Here is a 23,093-nt window from a genome sequence, read left to right as displayed (position 1 = left end):
AATGTATCTTTTGTTTTAATGGTGAGAAGAGGATGGACAAGGAACAACAAAAACATTGGTAGTGCAGGAGTCATCTTGAAGCTAAGACAGCTTTATTTCCAACAGCACAACTGGCTTTTGGGATAGGGCTGATTGCAGACAAAATGGATGCAGTTAATTTAATAGTAACTTAAGTTACTCAATGACAAAAGCTGGTTGACTTATTTTAAAATTTAGCCTTTATTTTCGTTTTTACATTGTTTGAAGTGTTGAAAAAAGTTAAAAGAAAAAATATATAAAATGCGTTTGGACCCGACAGAATCTATTCTACAAAAAAACATCTATTCAAATAGAATACACATTCTTAAAACTGTTTGGTCTCAAGATGCAAGTATAGCTTCGTACAAGGTAATAAACATTCAAAATATTCTAGAATAATTACAGGACATTTGTCCTCCTACTTTGCATATTCTGTCAAACAACCTTGCACTACAACTAAATGCTATCAAAAATACTAGTTGTCAGCTTTTAATAAAAGCTTTACACTATCAAGATTTGTTCTTTTCCTGGACTTTGTATTGTTTAAAGTCCAAATTATTTCCCTAAATTTTCCAGTGAAATTTATTCCAATTAATGTCCTTTCCATTTTATTTTTGATTACTTATATACTGGTTGTTAATTATAAAGTACATGAATTGGTTTAGAAATCTTCAGTTCATAATAAAAGTACAACCATAAACAACTTGGATAAGATTACATACAGTATATAATTTAAGAAATATATAAACACTTCATAAATGGTTCTTCTAAAAACACTTAAATACCTCACTTCAAATAGAGTATCTACCACGTAGAATCTAATGCCTCTTCCTTCTTTCAATATATTTTTTCTATTGCAAACAAGTTTCAGAGTGATAATTTTTCAGGTGTTCATAACCTGATCCAAAGTTTGGAGCTCTTTCAAGATAGTTCTTCACTACAAATCATTAAAATATACTGTCGTCAAATTATTACCAATTCAAGTTGTTTGGAGGTGCTTGTATAAATCAAGTTTCTGAGCCTAGCTACCAATATATTTATATAATGGATTTTTCTTCACACCCTAATATTTTACAACGGTTAGCAGAGTAGCAACAGATATCAATAGCCACCGATGAACCAGAGAAGATGTAGCTCCATTGTCATTGCCAATCTGTCTTCCAGCATGGTTCTTGCCCCCAGTTACATGGATCTTCCAGCCCAAGTTTCTATGTGTGAAGCACTAGAAATCAGAAATCCAATATATTTAATATTAATCATACATATAGAAAATGAAGTGAAAACAAATTACAACTGGTACAAGAGGGTCTTAATTACTTCAAGATTGAACCTGGAATTCAGTATTGTCAGTATGGGTAGAAAATTACAGGAAAACTTAATACAAAATGTGGTGTTTAAGAACCTTCCTCCCCTGTAGCAGTTAGTGGGATTAGTTGTGGTACTGACAGATCTCCGTTACAGATCAGTGATGTTGAAAAAAGGTTTTACACGTATATTTCTGTTACAGATCCTACAAGCCAAGCCAAACCCACAAGTAGGTGTATAAACTTGTATACAAGTCTAAGAATGAGGTATAAGTATTTTGAAATAAAGCAAAAATTTAAAAATCTAAATTAATATTACTTCTCAGAAATGTTAATAGGAAATTAAAAGATAAGTTTCACAACTGTAAAGAAATTTAAAATTGATCAGTATTATGGGACATTGAGAAGACTATAGAAGAAAGTTGATCAAATAGGAAATTAGGACATCTCAAACCATGCATATAAAAGTAAATTTGGCTGAAAACAAAAGTTAAATGAAAGGATTTTAAACTGTCAGGGAGTACACCACTTAGGATCAGGATAAGATCCTTGATGATTATGATCAGGGAGTAAACCACTTAGGATCAGGATAAGATCCTTGATGATTATGAAATGGTTATTAAATTCTACTGTTTAAGTTTTTACTAATGAAGCCAAGGATTTGATGTGCAAGCCATTTGCCATGATTTTTGTACAAGTCCTTAAATAATGGAGAAACACCAACAGACTAAAAAATTAGTTAAATGTCACCCTTATTTTCAGGGGGAGGGGCAACAGATATTACCAGAAATTAGAGGCCAACAAGTCTTATCCAAGGTTTTGGCAAGTCTGATAAAAGATACTTTGCAAAGTCATTTAAACAGGTCAGTTGTAGTGGATAGTCAATGTGGTTTCATTAAGGAAAAAATTTTGCCTTACACACCTTGTGACATTTTGAAAAATGTAGATAAGGGTAGAAGGTGAGGATTTGGTGTATCTGTATTTCAAAAAAAAAAAAAAAAAATTAATTGTGCCACACAAAAGGCTTGAAAAACAAATTCTTTATAGGTCTAGGGATAAGTTAATTTAATAGAAGAGTGTTTTCTTACATCAAGCCAGTGGGTTATTATAAAACGGAGATAAGTCAAGCTGGATTAATGTAGCAAGTGGTATACATTAGGGCTCAGTTTTAAAACTACCATTTTTGATGTGTTAATGACAAAGGAAGGAATGATCATTAAATTAAATTTGCTAATGATAAAAATCTTGGGTGTTAGCTGTAAAGAGGATGCTGCTGATTCACACAAGGATTTAGATGCAAGTTGGACAGATGTCAGATGGAGTTTAAGTATGATAAATACAAGATACTGCATGTAGGTTATTATTTGAATTAAAAGTATAATTTAGAGAGAAATAACCTTAAGTGTCATGAAAATAAAAGGAACATGGTGTAGTGGTTGACCACTACAGCCATCCAAGCAGTGTGCTGTTGTTTGTGATAGGAGAGGTGGGGTTTTAGGCTGTGTCTACAGAAATACTAAAATCAAGTCTAATAACTGCATTGTACAGGTCACTAGTTAGACCACATTTGGAATATTGTGTTTAGTTGTGAGCTCCTTACCTTAGGAAAGGCATTGAATCGTTGTAAAGGGTTCATTGAATTTTAATTCTACCTAGGATGCAGATGTCATCATATGAGGAGAACTTAAGATCCTTAAAATTGTTTTCTTTTGAATAAAGAGTTAAGAGAATGCAACTAAAGTGCTCAGGATTGTAAGAGGAATTGATAATGTTTAAGTATGAAAAAATGTTGATGCATAACAGCAAGAACTATAAAATTAGGGGATAATTGAGCAGGTAGAAGTGTTCAGCAAAGAATTATTTTTCAAATACGGTGATTGGCCTATAGAATAGGTTGCCTTCAGATGTTGTGAAGGCAGTAAATTTGAACAAGTTTAAAAGAAAGCTTAACAGATGAATGATAATGGTTGGCTGTAGTTTTTATTTTAAACACATTCAGTTTGTACTAAGTATGGGACAGCAGAGGTGGATCAATATGTCCCTTCTATCCTTAAACATGTGACATACAAACTATTCCTTTCTCATTTCAAATGAACTGTACATTTTAAAAAGTAAATTCAAATCCTACACCATTTCTTCCATGACTTACTCCAAAGTTAGCTTTGGAGTATTTCACTCCTCACTGTAACCCTTGATAAGAACAAGGTTAAGTTTCACAATTCTTTTGCATGTCCAACATAGTAGCACTAGTGCTATAGATTTTCTATATCCTACAAGTATTGCTTTACTGCAGTGAGCAAGACAAGACACCATTTCTTCAGATTAAGAATTTTTATAAAATAAGATTTCTGTTAGAATTACCATTTCCTAAACAATACCACAAAAAACTGGCAGCAAACATTTTGAGTAAATCTTTAAAACTAAGGACAGAAACTGGCTTTTAAAATACAAAACCCAAAACCTCAATAATACAACTTAATGGAATTGTGTTGGATCAGTTATATGAAAAAGGGAGGTTTATTCTAATATGGGGCACCCAACTTGCAAGTGTGGAAGACAGGTAATATAAAAGTTCATTACTAAATTACAAAAAGGAAACAAAACAAGTAGAGACATACTTGATAATAAACCAAGTCGGGAGTATCATCATCAGGTAACCAAACAAACTTTCCAGGCTTCCCATCTTTACATTGTAGTTCTAGAGTTTTTTTATAGTCTAGAAATGTTTCTGATGTGGCTGACATATCAATAGTCTTATGTTTCCACTCACATAATCTTCCAACTGTAAAACAATGGAAAAAGAAAATAGTTTAATGTAATGTACAAGTAAATTTATTAATATGCTAATTTTAGACAAAATATTGTTTTTAAAGGTTAATGTACGAGTATTTGAGAGTACTAGTTAGCCTATAAGGGAGGGGTATTTAATATTTTTCAGGTATCCCAAGCTTAAAATTGTCACTGTATTAAAAATAAAATTTCAATTTGTATTTAACCCAGATCAGTCAAATGCTGAAAAGTAGTTGGAAGAAATTCTTTAAAAATTTTTTAAAATCCTTCATGGCTCAAAAATCACTTCATGTTAAATAAAAAATCAAAACCATTGTTTTAAAAATAAGAGCATAGAAAGTTATTCGTACTTTATTGTAATCAACACTGGAACCTCATTTACATTTGTATTTAAAATAATCATTGTTTAAAAAATGAGTTTAAACACAACTTTATGCAAGTGCCAAGGAATTTTTCAATGAATCTAGCAATGGGATATAAAACATTTTGTGAGACAAGAAACAAAGTTAAGAAAAATGTCTAAGAAAATTTCTGTAAATGAGGTTTAAAACAAATTCATAAAACTGGATTTCTATACCAAAAACAAGAAAGTCAGGTAAAATTGAAGACTTAAAAAGATTTAATATTGCAATACAGAAAGTTACATAACTAAAAAAAATAAAAATAAAACTCATTGCATTTAGTTCCATCTAAAGAAATGAAAGCTGGATGGAGTTAGAAAGAAAATATTGCCACATCTAAAAGTTATACTGGACAAAAATTAAACAGCTTTAGTAGCTCAAAAAAAATTGAATGAAGAACTACATTCATTGGTAGCAAAATACAAATAATCCTGAAAGTACAAGTTTTACATAAATTGCGAATGATAGATAGTTTTAAACAGGTTAAAAATTGTCCAAATGAAAAGGTTTAGTATTAACAAAACTGAAACTTGAAAAATTAAATGAAAAAGCAGTTAACAAATGTACTTTAATTAAAAAAAATAACTAAAGTATTTTGGAATTTGAGTAAAGAAATTAGATTTTACTTTGTAAGGCCAGAAAGGAGACAAATTACAACTTCCAATAAAAACAGTTACAATTTTAAAGTTCAAAATCTCAAAATGTTCATATGAGAACACTTAAGTCAATTCTGTCAGTTTAAGATTTATTTATTAAAAAGTTCAGTTTGTAATTTATGATGTATTGATGTTCGGAGCACCTGTGAAAAGCTTCCAATTTTAGAAATAATGGATATGATTAAGCTGGCAGAAATAAGTATTGAAAACGTTTCCAAATTATTAAACAGTTGATAAACAGAATGAAGGTTTACCCATGAGTTTTCCCTTCATCTCCAGTATGAGATTTGTGGACGATTTTGAAAGGAAGGTAGAAAACAAGTAAACAAACAACTGAAGTTTGTAGTTAAGGTACATTGAAATGTTGGATTTCACAGCATGGTGAAAAATGAACTAGTTATTTATCTTATAAACTTATCAATACTGTTATCTGCTAAGTTGAAACAAGTTGTTTACTTTTATTCAATATTTTAAGCAAGTAAAAATAAGGTTTAATTGGAAGTTACCATTTATAAAATTCTAATCATTTCACCATAAAAAGTGACTAAATCTCAAACAGTTAGTGCCTTTATTCTTATGTGGCTAGTATACTAAAATTATGTTGAAAATAGAATGATTAAGTACACAGTAGAAATATTTATCTATGTTGACAGCTGTCGAAAATCAAGTTCAGGAAAAATATTAAAACTATTTGCTGTAAAAAGTAAAAATATTTGGTACTAGGATTTACAGATTTAGTTAGTCATATAATGGGGTAAAAATTAAAATTTAAAAATCTGATATACCAGCTGATTAACAAAGTTAACCAAATTGATAATACAGTTGTTAAAAAGTTGGTATATAAAACAGGTGAATGAAAAATTGTATAGGACAAACTGAAAGTTTAAAATTGAGAAAAAACAAAATGCAGAGTTTATGAAACGGTTTTCCAGTCTCATTAGGTTTGTTTTTGTTCTCCTAACTAATTATTCTGTATGGTAAGCTATTTGTATTCTATAATACTGTGACTGGAAACTAAGTTTTACGAGTTGTGTATAAAAACAAAACAAAAAAACTTTTATTAACAAAAGGAAAGTGTTAAAAACAGGGTTTATTATTCTTACCTCCTATAGGTTTTAAATTTCCCTGCCCATCAGTTTCCACTCCTGCATAGATTTTATGTTCCTGCATGATAAAGAAATATGTAAACATAAGGGAGCAAAAAAGAAAGCTTTTTAAAATTGTTATCTTCAGCAGAGTAAAATGTAGGCTGGTATAAAAGTGAACTTCATATCATATGATGAAAAACATTTAGGTTTAACTTAAAGTAAACTGTTTACAGAAAATCCAAGCCTGAACATAAGCAATTAAGTTATTGGCATTTGAGAGAAGAGTGCACACCTGGAGTGGAAGTCAAAGTTTCTCTAGTAAAAAAAAACTATACATTTATGAACTACATGTCTTTAGTTTAAGTTTCCATTTCCACAAATACGTTTGCTAAACAAAACCAAAAGATACATTTACAAAAGAATATATAGTTGAAGACATACAGGTGAACCAACTTTGTCCAAAAACTGGCCTCCACCACCTTCATCACTGTTGGTAATGTACAATGGATGGTATTCTGCAGTGTTGGTGGGATCTGAGCCACCTTCCACAATAAATGTGTACGTCTTGCCACGCTCAACAGTAATTTCTGGTATCAGAAGGTCATTAATCCACCAGGCAATACCCCATGATTGATGACCTGAGAGAGAAAATTTCACATGGAATAAAACATGGGATGGAGTGCATTTCCTATAAGAACAACATTTGGTCAGTGTTAAGTTTTCTTTATTCATAAATTTAAGTAATTATACAGACCTGTAATTGGTGTGTAGCCTTTGTCTCCTCCTGTTGGTCCAATACGAGCTTCAAACGTGGTAACACCAGAAATAGTTTGGGGAGGCCAGACTTTCACGTTATCAAAGTTATCACTTCCTCCTCCTGATAGCAAACTACATTTAGAAGCAGGTTTACGTCCAAAGTCAATACGAATGGTATCTGTAATTAACATCATATGGACTATTATCACAAATTTACACAAGAAACTTTTGTCACATCTTTAATGTCCTGCATAATGATGGGCAAGTGCATCTTAATTTGGAGATATTTCATATTCCTTACATAAGGTTAAATGTTAATGAAATATCCAGTAGTTATGTTTATGGAATAAAACACACAAAGGCAAATAGCAAGTGGAAAAAAAAATAAGATTATCAGTGGAATGTTCTTTCTTGCATTTTCTGATAAACAGGTTGTTAAGAAATATGAACCAACCTTTTGAGTAAAAGTGAGTGTGGAAAGCTGCTTCCTTTTGGCTATTTAGTGGACCAATGGCAGCCACAACAGTAGTTTCTCCTGCCTCTGGAATTGATTGATCTTGAGTGTCACCTGATGAGGTTTGTGAAGATTAAACCAATCAGAAAAGTCAGTGCTTTAACCATTGAGAACTTGTAAAATGAGTGAAATATATATAGTAGTAAGATAATTAAATAAAGTTAAAAATTAATGACTAGCAATAGTAGGCTTTTAATGAGGTTGATAAGCATTTAGTTATCTTTAAATATTTAACTATCACATTATGAGTTATGTTGTTAAAAACAAGCAGAAGAAAATAGTAGAAACTGCCAAGAAAGGACAGGTACTTTATGTAATAATAAAATGAACTGAAAGTAACTTATTCAGTTAATTGCTATATCTAGAATAAAGATAGCAAAATAGATTTAAAAAGTTACCTCCTATACTTCTAGGTTGGATTTATGTTAGAGGAGACTAGATAGTTTTACAAGATGGTGAAAATATGAAAGCATTTTAACCAAGAAATATTACAATTTGTCTTTGCAAAATAAGAATTAGGGAAAAATAAGTATTATTATTATTATTATTATAAAAAAGCTATGTAATTTTTTTTACTTTCTTTTATAAAAAAAGCTTACCAGTATAGAGTGGTCTTTTATAGGTCACTTTCAAGATTCCATTCACTTTTTCCCAGGAAACAAGTTCAGAGTTATCATTTCCCCCAAGTTTCACATCAGGACAGACACCATTTCCCTTAGAACACTGTTGTAAATAAAAATTAAATACACTCACAATATGGTACCTGGGCTCATGATAAAGATTGTAACAACTTTAACAGACTACAAAACATTAAAGAATTATTCCTCTAATACCAATTATCTTTAGGATAAGTTACTAATTTTAGTTGAACTTCATTGGTCAGTCTAACCTGTATCACTACCCAGTAATCACAGTCCTATGAATTTAGTTAGAATTTATGTAAAGAGACGTGAAGTTAGTTTTACAAACTTTTCTTCAGACAAAAACTGCATTATTCAATGTATGACAAATAACAAGTCAGTTTTGCTGTGCTATACCAGCTTGTATAACAAACCACAGATGATTCATAAACTAATCTTTAAGAAAATATTTTTTAAAAAAGGTTAAAAATATGTTCAACCACTTGAATATTTTTGCAATAATTTTCATACTTGGACATTTAATGCAACTGACAATAGTTTTCAGAATTAGAAAGTTTCTCAAACGACTAAAGAAAATTTAATCCAGTTCTGAAAATACAATTAAATATGGAAATTTAAAAAAATATTTCTAAACTATCAGTGGTAATATATAAAGTAACCCAAATTTACAAGTTTTAAATAAGAAAAAATCTAAAATGCTTGTTTTATATTATCTATCTAAATGTAAGGATTTTACAGTTTGAAATACAAACTTTTTGAGCAGGTAAAAATTTTGAAACTAAATCACAAAATAAACAAAGTCGGGAAGAAATATTTAAAACTATTTAAATAAAAGTGACCAACATGTGAAGTCAATAGACAGGATGAGCAAGATATCCAAACAGGATTATATAATCTTAGAAGCAAACATTGCTCATATAAAATCAAACTAAGCATGTAAAAAGCTCAATAATTGACGTAATACATTGTACATGAAAGGAAACTCAATATCATATATTCATTTAAAAACTACCTTTATAATTTTTATAAATAGGAAGATTTTTTTAAATAGAAAGTAGAGATTAATGGTTAATCTTGTATAACTGATACAAGAAGTATCTAAAACAGTAGATACTGTAGTATGTATACAAGTGATAAGTTGAATGGACATCCAAACTTCAGTATAGCTGTAGCTCTGATAAATATAGCTTTCAAAAGAATTATTAAAATCAAATTTGTAAAATCTGTAGACCAAAATGACAAATTGTGTTTAAAACTGGAATTTTACTTTGAAATATATAAATCAATATCAAAAGCAGGTACTTGCAAATTAGCTGAGTAAGCTGGAGATTTGATAGTCTGAGCCTTTCAGGAACCAGCATCACTAGTGTGATCAGGTGAGTAAACAAAGTTACCATTTTAAAAGTTAGAATTGTTTACTGGAAAATGTTATGTATCTTTACTATACAAAATGGATAATACTTTGAATGGGCAGTTTCACTAGAAATTTAATAGGATGGTTTTAGGCATTTCAGATAGCTGGAATCCTTGTCAATTCCTACTGTTAAAGTAGTACAGTATTTAAAGTACATAAACCAGATTTTTTAAATTTCCTTACAATGAAAGTTTATGAATTTAATGTATTATAGATAAAGACTTGACAAGTAAGCAAGTTTGCATAAAATTGAGTTTATTTTTATGGCAGTTGAACAACATGAATGACATTACAACACTTACCTAAGATAAACTTAACAGTGGAAGAGCCATTTTGTTTTTAATTTTGTGCAAAGCTATGAGGGTTATCTGCACTAGCCATCCCTAATTTAGCAGGGTAAGACTAGATGCAGGGCAGCTAGTCATCACCACTCATCACCAACTCTTAGGTTACTCTGTTATCAATGAATAAGGGATTGACCATCACAATGCTCCCATAGCTGAAAGGGTGAGCATGTTTGGTGTGATGGGGATTCAAACCCACAATCCTCAGATTATGAGTCAAGTGCCTTAACCACCTGGCCATGCTGGGTCTGGAAGAGCTGTTTATATGTTAAACAAGAGTCATGTTCAATTATACATTACATACCCTAAACCATGCAATATTCATTTAGGCTGTTGTGGGACAAAAAGTTCTCAAACTAATGCAATGGTAAATAAACTAGAATGATTACCATTTTAAGCTAATATCATTGTCAAATGTACTGCAATCTTTACAATCTAACTAGTTCCCCACCTGAGCCTTACTGGTAAGTAAGTAGTCTACTGCTCTGGCCATAGATTTTTCTCCATCATAGAAAACTAATGTAACATCAGCCCCAATCATTTTTGCTTTATTGTCATCTCCACTTCTTCCAAAGCCCATGTATTCATTTTCCTCTGTTTATGAAAATAATTCATACTAATGATGGGTCACCAAACGAAAACAAGATCAGTTTTAACTGCATTCATACTAAAATAAACTAGCAATAACAGTGGGTATACTTGTGTATTAGAAGAAAAGAATTACAAAACTAACTCTCGTTTCACATCTTGGACAAGTAAGAAGATTAAGTCTCAATACATCATCCATTCATAACTTGTGTAAAGTTCCAACTAACCTGATCTTCACTGTTCTTAAAGTTTTCATGAATATGAAATATATCAGCACTAAGAACAAAAACTTTTGTAGTGAAGATTTAAGAGGAAAAACAAAAGAATTTAAAATAAATAAAGCAAGATTAGTTTCTGCTGAGCTTTCATAAACATTACAGATTCAAGAACCACTGAATAATACATAAGGTTAGTGAAGGACACATGCTAATCAAAACTATTTCCCTTAAAGAATAAAACAAGTAAAAAATTAAATTTGGCTATGGGTAAAAGACAATTCGAGTTACTCAGATAGGAAATTACTAAAGGGAAATGTTTTGAAACATTAGTGATAATTACAAAACATTTTGTATGTAACAGTTTAAACAAAACAAAACAACATGTTTCAATCAAGAACTATTAAGGCTAGACCATTACATTCGTGGATAAAAGTCATAATACAGTTATCAACAATAAGTTTATCCTACCGTTTAAAAAACAAGAACAAATTTTAAAATGGTATAGAATAGTACCATTTTATTCTATAATTTGTGTTTTTAATTTATGTGTACTCTAGTTCTCTCTCCTTACTTAGGTTTTGGTTTCCTTAGTGATTTGGATCAACATTTTTAGTTACACCCTTTTGTTTACTTCCATAATTTCTGAGAATGATTTTCAGATACTCTAACACTTGGTGTAGTATTACTCAGTTATAATGTTGTGCTAGCTGTTCGTAACCAATATTTTTTTATTGGCAGTATTAGGAACTAGCCTTCGTAAAGTTCTTACTAAGTTAACCAACATTTGTAGCACTTGTTCTTTTGAAATCAAACATCTAACTTTGACTTACCAATTTTTCCTTCAAGTTGTATGTAAATATCTTCCCCCTCTATTTTCCACTTAACTTGCATTTTTCCAGGAAAAATTTCCTCACAGTTATGAAACTGAAAGTTCTGAAACATAGCAAGAGGAAAGACTGAGAAAGATATATAGAATCACAAATAGAGCCTGGAAGAGATGCAAACATGGTAATTCTAACAGATTGTGACAGAAGAGTACAAGTAGCAAGTATTCACAGAATGAATATAAATGTTAAAGATTTAAAAGAATCTTCATAGGCTAATACAACTTATCCCAGTAATAAAATTAAAAAAATATGAATAGCCTTTACTTACCAAGTTTTTAAGAGTTTGCAAGTCAGCAGGTATATTGAGTTGCTCACGACCTGGTATATTCACATGCCCAAAGTTCTCTTCAAATGAAATACAATACAATCCAAACCAGTCAATATCAAACACAGTTATATCACCAGGCAAGCGCAAGGTAACATTTTTACCCTGGTACCCATGGAGTTTTTCCAAACTGGATGTAAAGAAAAACAATATTGTTACCTTAATAAGTGAAGCAATATTTCTTAAAAGCATTGTTTTAATTCTGATTAACCCTTTCATGATAGGTCAAGGGTCAATCATGATAGGTCAAGGGTCAAAGGCCATATCATTGCAATTAAGTAATTCAAAATTTGATTGCAACAATTTTAGGAATAAGTTAGGTTATAATTAAAAACATTCATTACAAGTTAGTCTTAAGAGAAAATATTAAGAAAAGGCACTTAAATAGACTAGTCACATGGTACGTTTAATGCAGCCCTGTTTAAAATTTAAAGTTTGCAATATCAAGTGTTTAGGTCTATAGTTTTGTAGAAATTAGGTACTCAAATTACCAATATTAACAAGCTAAAATATAAAATAACCACCTCACACCTTTTCATTTTGTTGAGACATGGGCCATAGACTCAAACAATGACCTTGTTAACCTTTCCATTTTTGGAAAGTTCTTTACATACATTTCAATACATGACGTGCGAGTAACCACTTGTGTAAGTTGTTACACAAGAGATTTCAGATATTTATTAAGTGCATTTTATAGCTTATCAAATTTCTTTATAAATACAAAGTTTTAGTTACAAAAACTGATATTCCAGATGTTTAAGTAATTTAAGTCATGTGACCAAGTTATATATACAAATTGTTTTAAAATACTCCCAGTACTGAAGCCTAGACCCCTCAGCATCATATTTTACTTGCCAAATTTAAGAGAAGGAACAAGATACCTCGAGCATAAAGATTTTAAAACAAGCAGACAAAGAAAGAAATTAGTGCTGAATTACCTTCCATTTTCATCTGGTACTTTCATTCCCTTCGGGTTAGGCTGACCTTTTCCCACCAAAAAGAAGGCATCTAATACAACATAGATCAATAAAAACTTTAGTTGAAAAGGCCTTAAACAAAAACACTATCATACTTAATACAAAAATGCAACAACTAAACTTGATCCCTTGAACTTAAATCCCTGGATGATAAAAGCTGCAAGACAATAAATATCCTATCCTTAAGAAGGAAAAGAAACCACAACTAATTTATATTTACCCAAAATTAACAAATATTAATCTGTTGTGAGGTTTACTGGTTAATGTATAATTATTTAAAATGTTACTATAATACATTTAAAGTTGTAAACTATAGAACTAGGTGTACCTGGAGCAGCTCCATCATAATATAGATTAGGGACAAACAGTGTCTTTATATCCTTGATTACAACAGTGCCAGAGCGAGTTCCATGACCAAGCTGGGAAACAGCTCCAACAGGATGTTCTTTAGGAGGTTGAAATCCATTTGGAATCATTACATGCCCAAAGTTAACCTGAAATTACAATTTCTTCCACAATGAGACATTAAATAAATTTTCTAAAGAAAATAAAAATAATTTGAAGTGCATCTTGAAATAAAAGAAATTGTAGAAATAAACGTCTTATTTTTTACCCAAATAGAATTAACTATTTTAAGGAAGCTGAAGTGAAAGAATTGTAGTAGTACAAATATATTATAATCACAAAATTTGCAGTATTAAACAGAGAAAACAGTTAAGGATGTAATTACCAGTATAAAAAAAGTCCCCTACAATAACAATACTTGAGTGCAGTCTTACAGAGTGTACAATTATTGAAAAAATAAATTAGGGCTAAGGATTTTAATGTGCTTTTAATAGATCTTATCAAGCCCTTCATGGATACCTTTTAGGTAAAGAATTCTATAAAGGAAGGTGCTCAAAATAATAGTTCAGCCAATCATGAGTTACCTCCTAGTTACTGAGGAATATTGAATCTACAAAAGGAATGTTGAAAAATAAAAAAATGTAAACGTGAACTAATTTACAGTTTGAACAGAAACAAACATTCTAAACCTGCCAAAATGTTAAATCAGAAATAAGAACTAGAAATAAGTTAAGATTACCGGAAAGTATGGACTTCAAGTGGAAGTTATAAAAGGGTTTGAAAATTGTTTTAAAAAAGGATCTCAAATATATCTTTTGTATAACAGATCTTAATGTGATTAAAAGGGGTGGAACCTATTGTAAAATCATGCATAAATTTGTACGACCCACAATGTATAGTTTTACCTTTTGTAACCTTTAGTAATTTAACATCAGAAGCATATTTCAAGTTAGATTACACACTTGAAAAGTGTTTCATTGCTTATAAGATGCAAATGATTTTGCATGCAGTAGTTATAAGAGGTAACATTTCCATTTAACCTTATAATAAAATTATAAAATTCAGAAAATTATGATAAGACTGAACACACCAACCACATGTTCTTAATCTGGAGTTTTGATTTTAAGCTTACATTCATCACTGATCTAGTTTACTAGAACAAAGAAATTTCAGATAATTTAAAAAAAAATTAGTACAAGAGATTAACTCATATCAATTAGTAATAACAAAAGTTACCATGATCATTCATGATTAAATACAGTGGAAGTGACCAATTATTTGGATTACATTTTGAAAATAAAATATGTACAGATATTCCCAGATTTTCTTTGTACGAGAACATGGTTGTGAAACATTCTAACATGTTTGGATCACTTTGCAGCAAAGGATAGAGCTCTCTACAGAACTATCAGTTGCAAGATTAGCCTTAATAAATATGTCAATTTTCTTTAAAAACTTAATACAAGTGATTGTTTACTTACTCCCTCCCCCCAAAAAGCTACAATATAAAAATTAAGATGTGTTTCAGTAAAATTCACTTTACAAAGAATAAACTAATACTCACAGTAAACTTTCTACACCACACACTTAACCAGTTGACTTGGTTAATGGTTTTCCCTTCAGGTAGTGTAATTGCAATGCCCTTGTTGTCATAGGATCCCAACACATTTGTCCTGTCAGTAAACAATTAAAAACATTTCTTGGTCAGAATACTACATTCAATTACAAGACAAACAAGTGATATCAAATTTCAGTTTATATTAATAAAAATAAACTGATTATAACACAACATTTGACCCCAGCAGAAGGTTTGACATTTTACAATTACATTTTCTATTGTAGTAGAACAGATATTACTAATGTTTAAAAACACCTGTAGAAAGAACCATAGAAACATATCCAAGTTAAATCTAAAAATCATTAAGTTTAAATTCAAAGCTAAAATAGGTTAGCTTTCCATTATTCCACATTATTTAGAAAGTAAAGAACAATACAAAGTAAAGAAGTCAACTCAATTTAAAAAAAAAAAATTCAGTACATACGTGCCAAGTTCATCAGGAACAATAGTCCCATCAGGAGAAGGATCTGATGATGTGCCCACCCAAAAGAAAGCATCTGTATTGTGAAATAGTTATTTTGAGAAAGGTAGCATACGACATCAATACATAGGGAAAAGTTATAAAGAACAATTTATGTTATGGTTTTTTTGTGGTTACACTTAAGGCTGTGTGAACTTTAATAAGATTGTAATGTGCAACCTTACTTTTTCAACAGTTGACTTGAGTTGTAATTATAGTCTGTTTAAGTTACTTGTCTATTGCAAACCTTTCCATTTCTTAATAATGGATACTTTTAATGCTGGTACAAAACAGAAAAATTACCTGGACCTTGTCCATCATAGCTAAAATTCTCTATATAAAAGGTGTTTGGGCTAGCAGCATAGACTTTTCCCATCACTCCATGTGCATTATTCTTGAAGTCTCCAATGTACTTTCCATAGTATTTTCCTTTCAGATCATTCATTTTAAAATCAATACCTATACATAAATTTTACAACAGCAGAATTAGATGTCAAATTAGAAAAACAGATTATTAACCCACACTGTTATCCTACAGAAATATTACTTATCTTTTATAAAATTTAAGCATTCTCACACAGAAAAGAGAATCGTATAAATACACCTCAATCACATATTTACCTGCTGTAACAGGAGCTGCCCTCTTCACTTTAGCAGGCACATTCAAGTTTTTGGGAAAACAACATGACCAAAGTTCTCTTGAAACTCAATACAGTAAAGAGCAAACCAATCAATATCATAAAAGGTTAGGTCACCAGGAAGTGTTAGAGTAATATCTTCTCCTTTGTAGCCATGCAAAACACCAGTGCTGTAGAGAAGTTAAAATTTAATATTTAATTAAAAGTATCTCCAGTTATTTACCAATTCTATTGTTAATGCAATTTGTATTTGATGTTGTGCATTACTTACACATTTAAGCAGTTTCCAAGACAATATAAATTATATTAGTTCATACTAATGAATCTTTCATTTTTACAATTAAAAACATTTTGGGATAACATTAGACTTGGATGTTACTTCCTCCAAACCAAGTAAAAACAAACCAACAATTATCTTTCATATACATAGTTATTTCTTAAGTTCACTTAAATTTACTGTCTCTACAGTACCTGAAAGCCAACTATGCTGATAGAAAAATGAAGCCATCTTAAAGATAACTTACCATGCTAAAATTCATCTGCCCCCTAATTACAGTATTATCACACATGTGAAAAAAAGCTTTCCAACAACTCAATATCTTTCCTAAGACAAGGAGTCCAAGACCAGACACCATTTCAACTGTAATCAAAATTTATCAAATCATTATTTAAAGTTAAAAATCAAGTGAATTAAAGTTAATTTTGTGCTTACCCCTTTCCATCTTTTAAAACTAGTTTAATATATTAGAAGACTTTTTTACTACATGAAAAACATACCTTCCTTTTTCATCAGGAACTTTAGTGGCACCATCACTGTGAGGTTTATCTCCTTTTCCCACAAGGAAAAAAGCATCTAAAATTTAAAAATTAATTAATAACTAAAAAATGTTGAAGGAAAGATAATGCAATGTTCTAGAAGTTCAAGAATGATAGTTATTTTCCAATGATAGGTATCAATTTTTGCCTGTGGCAACCTCTGTACTCTTGAATCAAATCCAACACCTTGATCAGACCAGGATGGCACTACATATAATTATTCATCCATTAGCTATATAGCAATGGAGTTTAACTTAAACTACCACATTTTAAGAGAAAATCGAAATAAATTTAGTCATACATATTTTTGCACTCCCTGTAAAACAAACAGTTCTACAAAATTAAAACAAAACCACTATGTAATAACAATAAATTTGAATATACCTGGACCAGCCCCATCATACATGAGATTAGGTATGTAAATTGTTTTAGCATCTTTAATGACAACGGGATCCGATTTCACTCCATGAGCAAAGTTTGGGATTCCTTCAAGGACCAGAGATTCTGGAAGTTCCAAATCACTTGGTATTTGGAGCGAGCCAAAGTTTACCTAACGATTAAAAAAAAAAATGAAGCTATAAAAACAAAAAACTTAAGTTTCATTAGGTTTGACAGAGTAATTAGCAAATATTCTTTAAAAATTGTAATAATTATATCTAGAAGTTGTAAATCATTAAGCAGACACTGAATTATGTATTATCCCTCAACCTTTAAATGGCAGCCATTAACAATTAACGCTGCTACTTACAACATACCCCACGATTAAAGGTTTAACAATAAAAAGAGACTTAAGCCTAACAATTTACTCAAACATTTCTTCGCTATAAAGGAGTAAATTAACACCACCAAATTTAGAATAACTGGGTGAAAAGGTCTCAGATGCCAAGATTCAGATGTTAATACGTAAACAACCAAGTTCAGTATTAAAGGTTCTCTGCATACCTAAATACCAGTTTAGATAAACTGTTCATAATGAATTGCATCGGATTGATTTAACTATTGTCTATGTCTATTAAATGCAACCAAAAAAACAAACTTACTGCAAACTGCCTGCACCACACACTGAGCCATTTAATGTCTTTAATGTTTTTTCCATCCGGCAACTTAACTGAAATGTCTTTGTTATTATATCTTCCCAGAATATTTTTCCTATTGAAAGAAACAAACAAAATGAGAGTAATGTATTTGTAAACACGTGTCATGTTCATAATTACATAACTAAAATATTCAAAGGATCAACATTGTATAATACACTTTCATTAAAAATAACCAATCGACCTGTCGTAAAAAGATCCCTTTCGGCATAATTTACGTTATCATGTTATTCTTTTCCGACCGTTAATCGGTTTAATAAAATTTTAATTGTTTATTATAAAAAATGTATCATTTGAATATTTTAAAAATGTATATGATGTCTTCAGGAATTGTTTACAAAACTTATGTTTGTACATTTTGTATGTTATGGTGCAAATTACGTAATTAACTCGCTGGCCAAATTTTACAGCATGTTGCGTTATATCAATGAAATGACTTGAGCGCACTTCATCTCAATTTAAACTTTTCAATAATTCAAACATTTGGAGTTCTAAAGAGTAATAAGCTTTCGTCCCATCGCACTTTTGTTTGCAATATTTTTTCTCCTGTTATGTTCCTATGATGCGTTTTAAGTTGCTTGTAGTCCAATCAATAAAACATTCCACTACATTCACATTATGTTCTAGGATGCTCAGTTTTAACCATTGTATATTTAATTTGCAACATTCCTTCAAGTTCACTATTCAAAAATATTCCAGCTTTAAGCTTATGAAAAAAGATTAAGGGTTGGCTGGTTGGCGTTTTATGGCGCAATGCCATTACGTTATCTGTGCCAACCAACCGATAAAAAATTAAAACTAAAATTAACATTCGTAAAAATGAGTCATGTTAAGATAAAATAATATATTTCTAAATTAAACTTAAATAGCGTTAAAAAGACCTATGGTCCTTAATAAACAAAACATTTGTAAGATGGACAGCGTCGAAGGTAAACCTTGGAACAAAACATGCTTAAAATGGTGCCGTCGTCGAGACGTAACGACGGCATAGGTGAAAAATGTGGACTATTGCGACCTGAATGACAGTGCAGTCACAGATAAAAGAAAACGAGTTAAAAAAATTTACCAATGCGTAGTCCAGCTAGGTTGGTTGGGGGTTCTGTGGCGCAAGGTAACAATGCTATCTAGGCCAAAGAAAATTACTTTTTACGAATTTTAAAGATAAAACAAGATTTACTTTTTAAATTAAAAACAAAGCGTTAAATCCAATGTTATACTTAGTTTACAGCAATAGAGAAACTACAGTAATACAAGTTAATTTAATTCTTAAAAATGAATCACAGTGAAAAGGCATAATTTATAAATTAAAAAAAATTAGATAGCACTAAAGATTAATGGCCTTTAAGAATAGAAAACATTTGGGAGGCGGCCCGGCATGGCCAAGCGTGTTAAGGCGTGCGACTCGTAATCTGAGGGTTGCGGGTTCGCATCCCCGTCGCGCCAAACATGCTCGCCCTTTCAGCCGTGTGGGCGTTATAATGTGACGGTCATTCTCACTATTCGTTGGTAAAAGAGTAACCCAAGAGTTGACGCTGGGTGGTGATGACTGGCTGCCTTCCCTCTAGTCTTACACTACTAAATTAGGGACGGCTAGCACAGATAGCCCTCTAGTAGCTTTGCGTGAAATTCAGAAACAAACAAACATTTGGGAGGTGAACTGTCTAACGTTATGGGTAAACCTTGAGAAAAAAACATGTTTAAAATGATGCCGTCGTTGAGTCGTAACGATAGCAAGACAGTAAAATGTGGCTTATTGTTACCCGAGCGTCACACACATTGGTGCATCAGTCCCAGATAAAATTATATTTAAAAACGGCTGCTTTGGATAAGAAACTTAATAAATGTCAGTGACCATTTTTACTTGTGTATAGGCAAACTGGATGAAGAGCCCTTCTGTTTTCGACCACGCCGTTAGAGAAAGGTTTTCTTCAGCTTTTTCTTTATTTGAAGATGAAACCTATTGTCACTGCTGCCACCACCTCCATAGTATCAACTATGGCCAGGATCCTGTGCTGGGTCGATTGGGCAGATCTCGGTTGTTGGAAAACTTAACTGAAGGAGTGAATGAATAATTATTCTGAATTTTGGGGCCAAAGAAGATGGATCTGAGAAAACATCTAAATCAAGAATCAAAGGAAGTCGATTCAGGGAGTTGTTGGAAGAAATGGTAGGGACAGAGATGAGTGTTGATGCAAATTTAGCTTTCTTAACCATGGAGGGCAAAAAACTTAACATGGTTTAAGAAACACTTTCAGGAGGTATGAAGAGAGCCATCTGCAGTGCCACTGTAGACGTAAAATAAAATGCAACAGCATACATCCGAGATAGAGTAGTGGACAGCAAGTTTTGAGCCTTGGGGTAAGAAATGCTGGACTATTTTCTAACACTGTACCTCTTCTTCCACCCTCCTAGGGCGTGAACCAAAGTAAGATTCGCTAGAGCCACTACAGTTAACCCAGTAAGGGTCTATTTCACTCTCATAGGCATCGTGGTCCTTGCCACTGCAAGGAGCACACGTCAGGGAACCATGGCATGATGTCTGAGTGACCAAGTCGCTGACATTAGAAACATCCTAGAAGGTTTGGAATATATATATATATGGCTATACGTTGCAATTTAGATAATGTGCCTTGATAGTGGCAGGTGGCTGTGATGTAAACGTCAAAATTAGGGCAGTGATCGGCATCATAATCCCTTTTACGAGAAGATGCCCTTCACTGCAGAAGCCCCTTGGGTGGAGAAATCAGCGAAGTGAGGATCAGACTCTGGGAAGTCTCTGATCAATAACTCCTCGTGACGAATTCAAAGTAGCATGGGGAGTAACTTATCGAGGTTACTCCCTAATGGTTTCCAAATGCAAGATTTCGCTGTTTAGGAGTGGATGTTTTCACCAATGTCACCAGGACAAAAGTTTTTGACTGACTTAAGAGAGCTAGCAAGTCCCTTCTAAATAAAAAAAATTACCCTAAAGATTTGTTTGATAAATGTGATATCAGAAAAAGGTGCAGGTGTTGAAGTTGAAAACTGCTGTTCAGAATCAAGAGATGGCTGCTTACCAGTGGTCTGTTTAACTTTTGATTAGGTGGATTCATAAATGAAAATGTTTTGGTGCCCATTGACTTCACTTACCATGAAGTCCTATGAGGGGACAATACAATGCTAGACAAAGACATTGCAGAAATTCGAGTTTTGCGAGTATCAGCATCTGTTACAATGTCCACAACACCCGTTAAGGAAATATAACATTGGTACTTAATTGACTTTAGCCGAAGTGGACCAGCTGTTTGACCCTAGGGAGTCAAAGGTCAGCCACATACAGGAATTAAAGGCCAAAGTGATGCGTTACAGTTGGATCCTTCAACCACGAGGATCCTCTCCTCCCTTTCACGAGTCGCCACGCACGGCAAACACGTGGATGGGCGTTTAGATCCACGAGGTAAACTGAAAGAACAGGACCTTCTCTGGGAGTTCCCCTCACCACATACAGGAATCTACACCGAGGGGAAGATTAATGGAAACAAAAAAAAAAAAAAACTTCCTTAAACAAATATCGCCTGAATTGTTAAAGAAAACAGCAAAAACACATTACACTCAAATAAAATCAAGTCAAGTTTGAAATCATTAACTCACGTTTCATTCTCATCTGGGACAATGAAACCTTCGGGGGAAGGCTCAGTCGTAGTTCCAGCCCAGAAAAATGCATCTAAGAAAAGAAAAATGTATCAAACATAACTTAAAAGTAAAGATAAAAAAAACACTAATGGTTATTAAAAACTGGAAGATGGGAGGCTGAATAAAAACTTGTAAACGAAAATTATACACAAAAAGCAAATGTTTTAAGTATTTAGCAATGCCAGTTGAATCTAGAAATAATTACGAATGAGTTTTCCAGTAAACAATATTTTTAAGTAAAGAAACGTGTCGGATTTTCAGTTTGCTTGAAATTAAACACATTCTTATGAGAAACCCGAAAATTAGATACTTCTGTGTAATGCTATAAACTAAAGATTAAAATAGTTAATACTGTAAGTTTAAAATCAACATAAAGCAATGAAAGCTTTAGAAACAGTTGACTAAAAGTTTCATACTGTGTGGCAAGATAATAAGATATCTTAACCGAACTCATAGAAGACTTGGATTATTTTACCTGGACGCTGTGCGCGAGTTGCATTAGTTGGCACTTGACTAATTTTAGATGCACTGAGAATTAAGTTGAAGCAAAACAGATGTACACTAAATAAAGTGCAACATTGAAATTGGAACCCATTAAAATTACAGATCTAATTGAAACATTAACTTACCTAACAAGTCAAGAGAACTGAAACAATTTCAGACAGTTAAAAAGAATAAAGGAAATTAACCACAATAAGATTTATTGGATAACTTCAAAAGGTCATTAGATTTAATAGCAAATGCTTAAAGTAGAAAAGTCCATTTGGGGAAGATCTTCCAGGAGTTTATTGATGAGTAAACTAGCATGCTGACATAGTTACAATTATAATTGATTTGTTAATGAAAGGTGGAAACTATCCAGAAATGAAGGAAATAATTAGAACTATGGTCAAACTTTCAGGAAAAATGAAAAGTTATTCTCACTGTAGGAAGGATCTCGTGATGTGCATATCTTAACCTCGCATTCAGGGTCTGGAATGGCCAGGTTAATGCGTTCGTCTCGTAATAGCGGGTTTGAATCCCCGTCCCAAACATGTTCGCCATTTCAGGGGTGGGGGCGTTGTAAAGTGACGGTCAGTCCCACTATTCGTTGGTAAGAGTAACCCGAGAGTTGGCGGTGGGTGGTGATGACTAGCTGCCTTCCCTCTAGTCTTACACTTCTAAATTAGGAAGGGCTGACGTTGATAACCCTTGAGCTAGCCCTCGTGTAGCTTTGCGCGAAATTCAAACGAAACCAATCTTCCTTTCACTGTATCACATTAATCATTTTTTTTTATTTCATGGGGGGGTCTTTTCATATCACATTCGTTTTGTCTTAAATGAAGGTTGAAGTTAAGGTCTTAAGTTTCCCCAAAATAATCCTACTTCTGACACCAGCGCTGCAATTTTCGTTTGTCAGCGTTTTTTTCTTTAATTATTTGATGAAGTTAATTCAAAGTCCAGCCAACGTATATAGTTCTTCCCTCTCTCCACTAACGTTTTGGGAAGCGCGTCTTCATTTGTACACTTTTATAACCTGTTTTAAGTCT

General features: G+C 32.1%; 1 protein-coding gene across 1 annotated transcript in view; it reads right to left on the bottom strand.

Moving 5' to 3' along the window:
* Positions 1 to 195: 195 nt before the first annotated feature.
* LOC143257710 (protein Skeletor, isoforms B/C-like) overlaps positions 196 to 23,093 on the bottom strand; it is a 35,266-nt gene continuing 12,368 nt past the window's right edge. The window contains exons 3-22 of the mRNA XM_076516746.1: positions 21,523 to 21,595; positions 17,839 to 17,947; positions 17,183 to 17,348; positions 16,760 to 16,835; positions 16,010 to 16,152; positions 15,648 to 15,803; positions 15,309 to 15,381; positions 14,831 to 14,939; positions 13,250 to 13,415; positions 12,883 to 12,952; positions 11,888 to 12,074; positions 11,563 to 11,665; positions 10,378 to 10,520; positions 8,127 to 8,250; positions 7,468 to 7,581; positions 7,012 to 7,191; positions 6,699 to 6,895; positions 6,273 to 6,333; positions 3,941 to 4,104; positions 196 to 1,240 (exon numbers count right to left, since the gene is read on the bottom strand). Coding sequence (XP_076372861.1) covers positions 1,082 to 1,240; positions 3,941 to 4,104; positions 6,273 to 6,333; positions 6,699 to 6,895; positions 7,012 to 7,191; positions 7,468 to 7,581; positions 8,127 to 8,250; positions 10,378 to 10,520; positions 11,563 to 11,665; positions 11,888 to 12,074; positions 12,883 to 12,952; positions 13,250 to 13,415; positions 14,831 to 14,939; positions 15,309 to 15,381; positions 15,648 to 15,803; positions 16,010 to 16,152; positions 16,760 to 16,835; positions 17,183 to 17,348; positions 17,839 to 17,947; positions 21,523 to 21,595 — 2,573 coding nt within the window. The 3' untranslated portion in view covers positions 196 to 1,081. The remainder of the gene's footprint in view (positions 1,241 to 3,940; positions 4,105 to 6,272; positions 6,334 to 6,698; positions 6,896 to 7,011; positions 7,192 to 7,467; positions 7,582 to 8,126; positions 8,251 to 10,377; positions 10,521 to 11,562; positions 11,666 to 11,887; positions 12,075 to 12,882; positions 12,953 to 13,249; positions 13,416 to 14,830; positions 14,940 to 15,308; positions 15,382 to 15,647; positions 15,804 to 16,009; positions 16,153 to 16,759; positions 16,836 to 17,182; positions 17,349 to 17,838; positions 17,948 to 21,522; positions 21,596 to 23,093) is intronic.

The sequence above is a fragment of the Tachypleus tridentatus genome, chromosome 7 (assembly GCF_004210375.1).
Source record: "Tachypleus tridentatus isolate NWPU-2018 chromosome 7, ASM421037v1, whole genome shotgun sequence".
Taxonomy (NCBI): Eukaryota; Metazoa; Arthropoda; class Merostomata; order Xiphosura; family Limulidae; genus Tachypleus; species Tachypleus tridentatus.
This window is presented reverse-complemented; position numbering and strand designations above follow the sequence as displayed.